Source organism: Aquarana catesbeiana, linkage group LG02 (genome assembly GCF_042186555.1).
Source record: "Aquarana catesbeiana isolate 2022-GZ linkage group LG02, ASM4218655v1, whole genome shotgun sequence".
Classification (NCBI taxonomy): domain Eukaryota; kingdom Metazoa; phylum Chordata; class Amphibia; order Anura; family Ranidae; genus Aquarana; species Aquarana catesbeiana.
In genome coordinates this window covers 303,615,870-303,629,733 of record NC_133325.1, presented here as the reverse complement: position 1 = coordinate 303,629,733, position 13,864 = coordinate 303,615,870, and the positions used below count along the sequence as shown (strand labels likewise).

Below are 13,864 nucleotides of genomic sequence, written 5' to 3'. Positions count from 1 at the left end.
TACCTGTCTTGTCTGCTATAATGTGTTTAATGTAAATGAGTCTAGTCTGGCTTACCATAGCTTCTAAGAGTATTCCACACATTGTTGTTTGTTCTAATTAACCCTGTGCTGATGTTTATGGTAATGTGTATTGAATAGTCAATGATCTAGGAGACGTAAAGTCTTAAACCCAAAGGTCATGTCTCTGAGTCACCTAGTCTGCGTAAATGATTTAGTAAACTAGCTCATGTTAATTAGGTTACAGTTGTATTGTTAGAGTAACATGAGCAGGAGGGGGGGGGACCTCCTCTAACGGTATATAAAGACTTGTAATTTTGGTTCTAATAAAACAGTTCATGTTATCAGCTAAGCAAGTCTCACCTTGTTTTGTGCTTTGTGAGCGGTTGGAATATCTGATAGCTATATCCAGACCGGGAGGAAGTGATATACTGACGGAAGCACTCAAGCGGAGTGTGGGACGTTCCGTGACATTGGTGGCAAGCAGCGGGACGCTTCCTGCAGTCTGGGACATCCAAACTTCCACCTGAATCCGAGGTTCAGATAGCAGGAGAGGAGAAGTACAGATACCAGCCACCATGAAAGAGGAATTCAGAAGGAGTTTGTGAGACAGCACAGAGGACCAGTATCAGAGCAGGTCCTGCTGGGATGGTGTGATTCTATTCACTGCGAACTCTGGAAGGAAGTGCTAACCCATGAGCAGTCACCAGGGAAAAGTTCTCCCCTCCATCCAGGAAAGGTGCTGGCCACAGTACGAATTGCGGGTGCTGTTTTTGGGATAAAAACGGCATAAGGAGCAGACAGCTGAACTAAGCAGGCTGGTCTGGGCAGAGATGAAGCTGGATGAGAGCTACAGAGCCCTCCGGTGGCATGTATCCCGAGCATGTTGCCGGATAGCGGATGACAGCCCAATGGAAGGCTTAAGCTACGGCGGCTTGGGACTGTTGTATGTGAAGCTGACAGGGGACCCTAACTTTGGGAGTGATTTGGAGTGGGGGGTTGGACAAAATCATGGATTTCAGAGAAGGGCTACTGAACATCTCGGAAGTGCATTGGGCACTGGAAGATAGAGTTTCTGGCCTTTCAGGAATGGGAGCTGGAGATTGCCTACAGACGGCTGCTAGATGTTGCTCAGTGTCAGGGCTGGGCTCCCTTTGCCTGGGTCTATCAGGAAATACCAGTTGACAACCCTGACATCCTGGCTGAAGAGTCGGCAATGTGGCAGAGTAATAGTGTGCTTTGCCAACCTGCCCCCGCAGCTATGGAGGCGGAGGTCTTATGGCGGATGCAGCAAGTGCTGACTGACCTTGATGATCCTGTTTCTGCATGGGATGATCTTGGATGGAGGAATGTGCCTGTCCAGCAGCATGCCAGAGAATCAGCAGTGGAAAATCTGGAGATTGCCATCCCCAAAGCTGAAGTGCTGACAACAGGGTAGAGCTCTACTAACCTCTGCCCAGCACTGATAGCATCTTCTGGGTTCCATGGACAGGAGATGGTGAACCTCTATCCCCAGACACCAGTTGCAGAGACAGGGGATTTGATAGACTTTTCTGCTGAGGAAGAACAATCGGGTGAGCCCCCAGCAGAAGAGCTGGTATTAGGGCCAAACTTTACTGTGCTCTGCTCAGCACCGATAGCATCTTCTGAGTTCCATGGACAGGAGATGGTGAACCTCTATCCCCAGACACCAGTTATAGAGACAGGGGATTTAATAGACTTCTCTGCTGAGGAAGAACAACCTGATGAGCCTCCAGCAGAAGAGCAGGTATTAGGGCCAGACTTCACTGTGCTCTGCCCAGCACCAACAGCAGTATCTGTGGCATTACAAGGAACTTCCCCAGCTGAAGTGCTGGTCACCAGAAGGTCCAAGACCTCTGCCCCACAGGGTGAGAAGGTGGCAATCACTTCCCAGCAGCAGATACAGGGGCAGAAAGGAGAGGAGGCATTCTTTGTCCCTTCCCAACAGTTGGCCAGGGTGGAGGAAGCGGTCTTTCCTCCCCAGCAAAGAGCCGTGCACCTGGGAGACAGTACCACAGACATGTCGACCCAGCAGCCAGATGAGGGAATGGAACAGGAAGCAGCCGGCTCACCCCCCCTAATGGCAGCTACACAGTTTGGGAGTGGAGGAATCCAACCTACTGCCCCAATGGTTAGCCGGAGCACAAGGTGTGAAGTCCCCAGCAGAAGTGCTGGCAACTGGGCAGAGTGCTACCAACCTCTGCCCAGCACCGGCAACAACTGTGTAGATCCAGGGAGCCAGGGCAGTCGGCCCCTCTCTCCGGCAACAAGCTGATGTAGTGGAGCTGCTACTCCCAGCTGAATCGCTGGCAACAGGGCAGAGCGCTGCTGGCCTCTGCCTAGCACCTACAGTTTCTTCTCAGCTTTAGGGAACTGGGACAGTGGGCCCCTCTGCCCAGCAACAGGCCAAGCCATGGAATAGTAAAAGCCACCCAGCTGAAGCGCTGACAGCCAGACAGAGTCAATGACCTCTGTCCCACACCTACTGAGGTCAACTATTCCTTGCAGCCAAGAAAGGAGATCATGCGGACAGACTATGAGTTCACTCTGCCTGACTAATGCATGTCCAGACCAGGTGGAGGTCTGGGACCTTGTTAGTCAACTTTTGATGGGGGAGAAATGTGACAGACTCACCCGGGACAGAGGCTTTTGGAGGGGACTGAATGTCAGCCTCTTGCCTACAGATTATGGGCCCTAGCATTTGGGGTACCCTTGAGGTGTTGTTACTTTGGCTTCGGGTCCTTGTCCCCCAGGATACACAGACTCTGGGAACCCTGTATTTGCCATATTAGCAATAGTGACCGAGTCATACTATTGGGACTCATACTGTGAGGAGATGCTAATATCATCAACTTCAACTACCTGTCTTGTTGTCTGCTATAATGTGCTTAATGTAAATGAGTCTATTCTGGCTTACCACAGCTTCTAAGGGTATTCCACGCATTGTTGTTTGTTCTAATTAACCCTGTGTTGATGTTTATGGTAATGTGTATTGAATAGTCAATGAGCTAGGAGACGTAAAGACTTAAACCCAAAGGTCATGTCTCTGAGTCACCTAGTCTGGGTAAATGATTTAGTAAACTAGCTCATGTTAATTAGGTTACAGTCATATTGTTAGAGTAACATGAGCAGGAGGGGGGGAACCTCCTCTAACGATATATAAAGACTTGTAATTTTGATTATAATAAAACAGTCCATGTTAGCAGCTAAGCAAGTCCTGCCTTGTTTTGTGCTTTGTGAGCGGCTGGAATATCTGATATCTATTTCCAGACTGGGAGGAAGTGGTATACTGATGGAAGCACTCAAGCGGAGTGTGGGACGTTCCGTGACAAGATCCAAAGTTACAGACAGTCTGGTTATTTTAGGATTCAAGGTTTAAGCTGTATGTTGAGCTACATACACGCCAGGGGCAAATGTGTAGCGAGAACAGAACAGTGAAACGGTGGCTATCCAGCAAGTGGGATTTAGGACAGTGACTACATAGAGGCCTGCTACCCTGTCAGCGCAGTCACCTGCATATAGCAATACAGCAGTCTCTACACAGTCAAGCATTCCTGCAAGCAACATGTCACATAGCCAGGCATCCTCACTCAAGACAAGGTCCCAAATTTTCGGCTCCTCTAGATCTTCCTACACAAGCAATGCACTCGCTATCGCACATGCAAAAGCTGAAGCCGCCAAGGCCCGAGCAGCCTTTGCTGAGCAAGAAATGCAGATTAAAAAGGAGAAAGTGAGGCTTAAAACAGAGAAAGTGCAGCAAGAGGCCAAGGAAGCCCTCCTAGAAGTAGCCCTAGAGAAACTCTCTGTAGAGAAGGAAGCAGCAGCCGCCATAGCTGAAGCAGAGCCTTAAAATTAGCTGTATACCCGAGTAGTGAATGCAGTAGATGCAGCAATATTCTCAACCCAGAAGCTGAAACTCAAGATTCTCTACAAAGAACTTCAGATTACATCAATCAACATCTTAAGCCAAGCAGTGACAAAGATGACGTCAAATAGACAAGCCGAAGACACTACATGGTACCGCCTCAAGTCAGCGACAAGTCTCAAGCCTGCAAACAGGAGAAATCCATGTAAAAGTGATGCCTCCTATGACAGACTCCCTACACGTGAGATAACAGAGCATTCTAATCATCCTCCAGAATTAACGTCCAAGTCATAACGGTACGACAGAGGCCGGCTTGACACCCTCAAAAGGTATGGTTACACACAGCCATCTCATCATGGCAACACACAGCAGGCTAACCAAGCCACCATAGACTTTGCAAGGTTTTTTGCACAACGTGAGTTAGTCATTAAAGGACATGAAAAGTTTAATGACTACCCTAAAAGCTACAGAGCCTGGTGGTCTTCCTTTCAAAATGCCAAAACTTAGGTTTGTCTTGCAGTGAAGAGATAGACCTCCTGATCAAATGGCTTAGAAATGAGTCTGCCGAGCACGCCAGGAGAATCAGGACAATAAATATAAACCACCCAGACTAGTCTTAAAATGATCTGGGATAGACTTGATGAGCGTTATGGTTCAGCAGAAGCAGTAGAAAGTGCACTATTCAAAAGACTTCATAACTTCCCCAAAATACTTAATAAAGCCTACCAGAAACTTAGGGAGCTAAGTGACTTGCTAATGGAACTTCAAGTAGCTAAATCCGAGGAGGACTTACAAGGACTTGCATTCCTTGGCACAGCCAGAGGTGTCAACCCCATTGTACAAAAGTTACCCTACAACTTGCAAGAGCAGTGGATTACACATGGATCCTGATTTAAAAGGCAGCATTATGTTCCATTCCCTACATTTTCTGTTTTTGTGGACTTTGTCAACAAGCTAAAACAAGAAATGATCCAAGTTTTGATTTTACAATGTCATGTGCTGCTCCTTCAGGACTTAACCCTCGCAAACCTCCAGTAGCAGCACACAAAACTAACGTGACTCCTCCAGATTCTTTTCACAGGTCTACCAGCTTCTCTAACTTGGAAAAGTCAAAGATCCTGGCAAGCATTGTCCCTTGCATCGGAAGCCACATCCTCTCCTAAAATGCAGAGCCTTCAGAGAGAAAACCCTGCAGGACCGCAAGCCCTTCCTCAAGGAGAACCACATCTGCTACAGGTGCTGCTCTTCAACATCTCACCTCGCCAAGGACTGTAAGGTCAGTTTAAAATGCACACAATGTGACAGCTCAGATCACAACACAGGTTTACATCCTGGGCCTGCCCCATGGACTTTTCAACACACTCTAAGCCTTAGTGAGCATGACGGGGAGGAAGAGCACACCATTACAACTGCCCCAGAGGTCACTTCACAATGTACAGAGATCTGCAAAGGACTCATAGGTGGCAGGTTCTGCTCCAAAATCTGCCTAGTCAGAGTCTACCTAGCAGGCCAAAAAGACAAAGCTATTAAGCTTTACGCAATTCTGGATGACCAAAGTAACAAGTCATTAGCCAGCTCAACCTTGTTTGACATCTTTGGCATTAAAGGCCCCAGCATCCCCTACTCCTTAAATCTTGTGCAGGAATAGTGGAGACAGCAGGGAGGAGAGCATCCAGCTACCAAGTCGAGTCCATTGGCGGACAATCATGCTCGTCTTTGCCAACTCTTATCAAATGCAACCAGATCCCTGACCATAGATCTGAAATTCCTACACCAGATGTGGCTGCTCATCATCCACACTTGAAACGCATAGCGCATCTGATACCAGAACTTGACCCTCAGGCTCAGATTATCCTACTCCTTGGGAGAGATATCTTATGAACCCACAAATCAAGAGCTCAAATTAATGGTCCCAACAACGCTTCTTATGCTCAGAGGTTAGACTTCGGATGGGTCACCATAGGAGATGTCTGTCTAGGAAGCGTGCACAAACCTAACTCTGTTAGCAGCATGCTCAAAAATTCCCTAGAGAATGGGCGTCCCTCTCTTTTTCAGCCATGCCACAACCATTTCCTTGTTAAGGAATCAGCCTACACCACCCACTTGTCTTGTCCCTTCACAAGCCCCACTAGTGACAACTTTGCCTGTGACAGCTACCGAAACCATTTAGGGTGCACAGTCTTTCAAAGAATTAAAGAGGACAATCGTGTTGCAATGTCTACTGAGGACAAACTCTTCTTAGAAATAATGGAACAAGGACTAGTCAAAGATAGCACAAACAGCTGGGTCGCATCTCTTCCCTTCAGACCACAGAGACAACACTTACCCAATAACAGAGAACAAGTGATACAACGTTTCACTTCCCTTAGACGTAATTTACAAAAAAAGCCAGAGATGAGAGAACATCTTTTCTTTCATGGGGAAGATCTTTGGTCATGCCGAGATAGCTCCCACCCTTAAAGACTCTGAGTGTTGGTACCTCCCTATATTCAGAGTGTACCATCCTAAAAAGCCAGGTCAAATCAGAGTAGTGATTGACTCTAGTGCCAAATTCAAGGGTGTCTCCTTGAACGATGTCCTCTTGACAAGCCCAGACCGCAGCAACAAACTCCTGGGAGTGCTCTTACGCTTCTGAAAAGATTCTATTGCCTTCATAGCTGACATCCAACAGATGTTACATTGCTTCCTGGTCAGAGGGGAAGACAGAAACTTCCTAAGGTTCCTTTGGTTCAGAGACAATGACCCTTCTAGAGACATCTCAGAGTATCGCCTAAGGGTACACATCTTTGGCAATAGCCTTCACCTGCAGTCGCTATCTATGGACTCCGCCCAAGAAGGTGAACTTGAGTATGGCTCAGATAAAAATCTTTCTATGAATTGTTTTGTATGTAGATGACTGTTTGAAATCCTTACCTTCCAGTGCTTCGGCAATCTGTCTTCTTAAAAGAGCACAGGAAATGCTTGCTTGTTCTAATCTCAGGCTTCACAAGATTGCTTCCAACAGCAAAGAGGTAATGGAAGCTTTCCTTGCTCAATACCATTCTAATGATCTAAGGGACTTAGATCTAGGTACAGACTCTTTACCTGTACAGCGCAGTCTAGGTCTGCTTTCGGACTTGAAATCTGATTCCTTTACCTTCCAAATAAACGGAGAAGAAAGGCCCTTCATTTGCAGAGGTGTCTTGTCCACAATCAATAGCCTATACGATCCATTAGGATTTGCGGCACCTGTTACAATTCAAGGTAAAGCCCTACTTAGAGACTTGATTCGTGAAACATCCGACTGGGATGCCCCACTACCCCTTGATAAGAGGGACTCCTGGGTAGAGTGGGGGAACTCTCTATCAGTCTTATCTGATCTCCATGTTTCACGCCCATATGCTCCCGTACCCTCTACAAAGACACAGAGCTAAAACTTTAGCATATTCTGTGATGCTTCTATCAAGCTGCTGTGGCCTACTTAAGAACTGTCAACATTACAGCACGATGCCACATGAGATTCATCATGGGCAAGGCATAGCTAGCTTCACACCCTGAGCACACTGTACCTAGGCTAGAACTTTGTGCTGCAGTACTAGCTGTTCAACTAGCAGAACTAATAACCTCAGAGGTGGACATTGACCTCAAAGATATCCAGCTCTACAATGACAGCAAGGTAGTGCTAGGCTACATCTACGGGACCAGACGTTTCTATGTTTACGTCAACAACAGAGTGTGGAGGATTAGGAGATCCACTCGTCCAACACAATGGCGCTACGCACTTACTCACCATAATCCTGCAGACCATGCTACAAGAGCTTTGCTGCATGTAACCTTAAAGGCAACGTGGTTTACAGGACCTGCATTCTTGTACAATGCAGAACAGACTGTTCCTAAGAGTGACACTATTGAACTAGTAGATCCAGACTCAGATACTGACATCCGTCCTGAGATCTCAACATTTCAGACTGCCAGCTTAAATCTAACAGATTTAACAGATTCTCAAAATGGAAGGTACTTGTTCGAGCTATTTCTTGTCTTACCCATATAGCTCACTCTTTCAAAGGTGACTCAAACAGCTGTGACCGCAAAGGATGGCATCATTGTCAAAGGATCAATTCAGCATTAGAGCTCCAGCAGTCTCAGAATCTTATCATCCGCACTGTACAGCATGAAGCCTATGCTAAGGAGATCGACTGTATCCTTACACAGAAAACTGGAGTAATCAGTGCTGCTCACGGGAATTTCATCACTAAAGACTTATACTTGCACCAGTGGAGACAAGTACAATGTCTGGCAAATACCTTCTGGGACAGGTGGAAGAAGCAATACCTCTCCACTTTACAACCACGTACTAAATGGCAAGACAACAAGCCCAACTTAAAAGGAGGAGACCTTGTTCTTGTTAAGGACTGTCAGTCCCAAAGAAATGAGTGGCCTTTGGGTCTCATCACCAACACCTTTCCAAGTGAGGATGGAAAGGTCAAAAAAGTGGAAGTCAAGATTCATAGAAACAAGGAGACAAAGTTGTTACTCAGATCAGTTTCTGAACTAATTTTATTGTTGTCATCGGAGGTATAAATAGTGGAATCTGATGGTACCAGACGGGGAGTGCCATGCCCTGGCCTATAAGGAAAAATAATATCTTCTGGGCTTGCAATACCAACATTGTCCACTGGATGCCACTCTTAACAAAATACTATTGATGGGCAGTGTTCTATGGTTAATACACATTTCCTGTCATATCACTGGGAACTAGCTCCACTTCCTATTACAACTCTTTCATCTTCTCTATTGAGACAGACCGCATGTAACCAGCTAAGCCTGCACCACGTTTCCTAGGAAAATCCTGGTCCTTCTAAGGCAGCATCGCTGGTATGCTAAAGATTGTTTACCTGTATACCTAGTGGACATTTGTTTATGTATTTCTTATATGTTCATTTATCTGTTTATTTCTAGTTTCACCATACACGCACATGTATATCCTATTCTTATATTGCCACCACCTGTTCATTGTAATAAAGATCCAAAGTTACAGACAGTCTGGTTATTTTAGGATTCAAGGTTTAAGCTGTATGTTGAGCTACATACACGCCAGGGGCAAACGTGTAGCGAGAACAGAACAGTAAGAGTTTGAGGAGAGGGGACAACTGTCAGAAGGAGTGGTAGAGAGCGCATGTTACAGAGTGGAAGGAGAGCTGAATAGAGAGGCAGGGTCACCTGCAGCCTGTTAGGTGCTTTCCATTACGAACGTTCATTATGATGAATTTAAAAAGCAAAAAATACCTCTCAATATGGCAGTCGTCGGACTCATTATGCTCATTATAAGGGGCTCCCACCATCCCTGTGCTGTGCTGACTTCCTGGGTTTGTACCCCTGGTGTGCTCATTATGAGGGGCTCCCACCATCCCTGTGCTGACTTCCTGGGTTTGTACCCCTGCTGTGCTCATTATGAGGGGCTCCCACCATCCCTGTGCTGTGCTGACTTCCTCCTGGGGATGTACCCCTGCTGTGCTCATTATGAGGGGCTCCCACCATCCCTGTGCTGTGCTGATTTCCTCCTGGGGCTGTACCCCTGCTGTGCTCATTATGAGGGGCTCCCACCATCCCTGTGCTGTGCTGACTTCCTCCTGGGGCTGTACCCCTGCTGTTCTCATTATGAGGGACTCCCACCATCCCTGTGCTGTGCTCATTATGAGAGGCTCCCACCATCCCTGTGCTGTGCCGACTTCCTGGGTTTTTAACTTCATCATAACAAATAATCGTAATTTTTATGACAATAATAGAACAATATTAACGAACATTCTTATTTTGTCCGATTCAGTCTCCCACTCCCATATTAAAAAAGGTCATTTTCCCAACCCTCACTCAGCAGCAGAAGAAAACCTCTGATTGGTCAACAAAACACCAGTCACGTTTCCGTTGTAACGGAATTTGGATCCAATATTCATCAACAAAATTTCGTATTTCATATAACTTTCGGAAGCATAGCAATTCGTATTTGGGATGCTTCCGAATGTACGAATTTTCGGAAATTCATACAAATTTTCGATTCATACGAAACGAATCGCACATGTCTAACACTCAGCCGTTTCCAGATCATAGTAGGCCTTCTGCGATTCTCCAGTAAGAGGGTACTAACCTTTAAACTCTATATTTATGATTTATTAATCACAAGATATGATGTGGGTTAAATGAGAATTCTTTTGACCAGAAGCTTTAACATAATAACATTTATTAAAGTATCGTTAAAAGTCTAATCTAAGACACAGAAAATATCTATAGTCTTAAGCAAGGGAGGAAATATTAGGTTAAAATACAAGAATACAGAGTATATTCATCACAATACAAATAGTAAACAAACATATGACAAGCAGGTATACCTTTAAGTGCTGGGAGATGCTCTGATAATTACCTCTATTAATGGTTCTGGGCCCAGGTCAGTTTCATCTCTCTCCTCACTCTTTGGGGACTACTCTTATGGGCCCATCTCTCATTGACTTGAACAGGACCATTCTAATTGGGTATTCTGTTAACCCTCTACTCCCTCCGGGCGTATCGGCTCCAAGATTGGACAATTTCTTCTTCCCTTAACTTAGCATAGCTCAGCCCCTCAATAGCACCTCTCTTGGATTAATGAGTTAGTGATAATTCATTTGCAGAGATATTAATTAAAGAGGAGGTCATCACCTTCTCTTGAATGGGGCACATAACTATGCAAGGCCTTAGCTGGGGCAAATTGTCCATTCCCGAACAGATCAAAGAAATATTCTAAGCATATTAAACACCCTTTGAAATGGATAAATGGTTGGTTAACAAAGAGGAATACAAAGCCTTTATCTTAGCTAATGAATTTTGCCCTGTCAAGCCTACACACTCAGATGGTATCTCTTCCTTGCCTTTGAATATTACAACAGGTAAATAGCAGAGCGTCTCCCATAACATATCCACACCTAACCTTCTTGCAAATCAAAAGGAACTGTTAAATGAATTAGATCTTCTCAGGCAAAGCCTGTCATATATTTACATCTAGCTAAGTTAACCCCTTACTGAAACAATATTACATACACGCTACTCTTATTTCTTATCCGAAACTATATATATATATACACACACATCTATATACAAATATTAGCAGTTGCTAATGGAGATTACTCAAACTCCTCATAAGGCATCAAGGGCTACCAGTCCAGCCCACTGGGTTATAATCCAACCTTTGCTCTCAGCGGTCCATTCAAAAGTCAGCAAAAAGGCCTCTGGGTCATCATCTGCAGACATCTTGGAGAAGCAATACACATAGATGGCTGAGGGCTGGTCTCCAACATCATCAATTTTAGCAGGTGACCACTGCACCAGCGTCTTCACATCAGTCAGGGTTTTCCCATGCGCTTTTGCAACAGTGGCTAGCTGTTCAATCAGCCTCTGCATTTGTTCCTGTACAGCACCAATCTGTTGGCACAGTGCTTTTGTTAGCTCATAGCTTAGCTCTGAGGAAGGGGGTGCGCCTCAAACGTGTCATCCTTTACCCCTTGATGTAACACGGCACATGTGTCCACACTGCTCAACATTGTGTGGTTTTACAGCTCATTGATAGTTGCCACTTTGTAAGCACCCACTTTGTATTGATTTTATTATTTAATAAATGTTTTTTGGTAATACACAGGTGAGTGCGCCTTCCATTTTGTTTTTTTTTATATTTACAAGTCTATATCCAAGTGCTATACAGGGTCTCGGAAAACAAATAGGAAAAATAATAGCAAAACAAAAATCTAGCCGTGTCTCGGCATTAACTTTACACAAATACAGGCCCTTACTACCAGGCTGAGCAAGCCTACAGCTTGTCAGCTTCCACATATATATTGTGTTAGCCTTCACCAACCTCTTCCTCTCAGACAGGAGTTGTCTGATTTTCCCAGGCTGAGAGCATAAATTGGCCTGGGGCAAGAGTACCAGGATCTGAACTGGATCGTGGATCAGAGATTCCTGTAGGTGTATGAGAGGAGCCTGGGAGATGTATAAACCCCAAACAGTACTTTTCCAGTTTCTCTCTGGGACACTCTGCTACACTATGTTAAAAAGAGGGGGTCTACAAACCATGGGGGGGGGGTCTAAATATTGGAGTCAGAGTAGGTCCTGCAACAGGTTAACCAAAAACAATGCTTTTTGTAACCGATAGTATAGCAACAATAACGTTAGTCTTTGCCATTGTAAGAACATGTTCACTCTAGAGAATAAGTCTGCGGAACATGGTACTAACAGGTTACACATAATCAGCCGGCAGGGTCATCAAAAGCTTACATCCCCAGTGAAAGAACTGGGCACACTCATAGGTAAGAGGTTAACTAAAAGAAACATATACATGATAACATATGTAGCTATAATAACCCTGCTCTGAATGAAATCAAACTTGTCCAGGGCAACAGACAGGAGGGCGAAAGCAAAGAGCCGAGGCAAAAAGATTCATGATAAAAACTGTAAACTTAAAAATAATGTCAACATATAAATATAGTATACTCCAAACTGACTATACACTCTGGTCGAGTAAGATAACAAAAAAAAAAAAAAACATTTTGGCTGTAGTTATATTTTAATTGAAATGTTTGACTTGCTCTCCAGTACACTGTTAACCTCCTATGGTCCTAACAAAAACTCTAGGTTTTACAAATGTTCAAATTCAAATATTACATATAGGATGAGTAAACAATTTTACCATAAAACTAAGATAACCATACCTCGGTAACATTGTCAGCAGAATTCTAAAAAAACTATTGTAATCATGCAAGTGCTAACCATGCTTAAACTGTTTAAAACACAACACTAATCTAGAAGCTGGACAGAGAAATATGTATATGTTTTTGCAGGCATCTTTAAATTAGAAAGCAAAAGTCTCATCAACCAAATCAGAACAATACGTACTCTCTTTTGTAGCTCTTGAATATTTGTTTCCCAGTTTTTGTCTTCTTGTGAAATTTGTCTAAAAAAAAAAAAAAAAAAAAAAAAAAACAAAAAAAAAATTATTCAGACAATTTTGTAAAAATCTAATTTAGAGAGACCAGTTATGAAATATTACATAGAATTGTGTGTATTCTAAACTATGGTGCAATGAGTTTACAAAAGACCGAATTATTCAAAAGATTTTCCACATTTTAACGTCTAAATACACACCTTTGAAACGTTTTAAGTTTTTTCCTCAACAAGCTCTCTAATGTCAAAACTTTTTGCATTAGGAGACACTTAACTGCAGTCTCTTCACGACTAGCAGGATTAATCCTTTGTGCAGTTGACTTCCAAACATGAATTTCATGTTTCATTTCTACAAGGAGAAAAAAAAAAAAACCTTAAAGTTTAACAGTCTGAAGTTAATGCTTTCAGTAATACAGAGCATTTTAGGAACTGTACACAAATTGTATGCACTGCTATGCTGCTTCTGTCTCCAGGGATGACATATTTTACATAGTTCCATTGAGACAGCTTGGCACAGTGTAGGTTTTGTATATGCGATAGCTTATTGGCCTCTGTGAAAGCTAGAGTCTTCGGGGGGATGAGCCAAGCTACTTCCTTTCTGCATAGTAACCAGAGGGGGTTGCTTGCCTAACAGTGTCCATTCAAAGAATGCCTTGCATTTGTATTAATGAATGCAAAGCCCTCTTTGATTGGACAAGGTGGAGTGAGTGATATCATGATCTTCACCTCATTCAATAAGAGAATGCTTTGTAATGATAGAGAAATTTGCAGTGTACTTCCAGAGCCTTGAAACAGAAGTGTGATACCTGATGTCCTTTGCCTCTGACTGTTGGTTTCACAAAAAGGGTGGGCCTTAATGGCCGCACACTGTACATATGCTTCCAAGGAGGATGAGGTTCCTTTGCTGAGAGCAGTGAATAAGCAGTCGCTGACAGCTAACAGTCTCTAGTTATGATCAAAAGCTGTAAAGATGGGGCTCCTGATCATGTGACCACTTTGTGCTGCCTCCATCTTAAGACCCAGGTAAAGGGGTGGCAG

At 44.1% G+C, this 13,864-nt stretch overlaps 1 protein-coding gene across 2 annotated transcripts in view; it reads right to left on the bottom strand.

Annotated features, from left to right (window-relative positions):
- OCA2 (OCA2 melanosomal transmembrane protein) overlaps positions 1–13,864 on the bottom strand; it is a 698,229-nt gene that overhangs the window by 139,261 nt on the left and 545,104 nt on the right. For both annotated transcript variants that reach the window (XM_073614631.1, XM_073614632.1), the window contains 2 exons: positions 13,028–13,175; positions 12,779–12,836 (listed from right to left, as the gene is read on the bottom strand). In XM_073614631.1, coding sequence (XP_073470732.1) covers positions 12,779–12,836; positions 13,028–13,175 — 206 coding nt within the window. The remainder of the gene's footprint in view (positions 1–12,778; positions 12,837–13,027; positions 13,176–13,864) is intronic.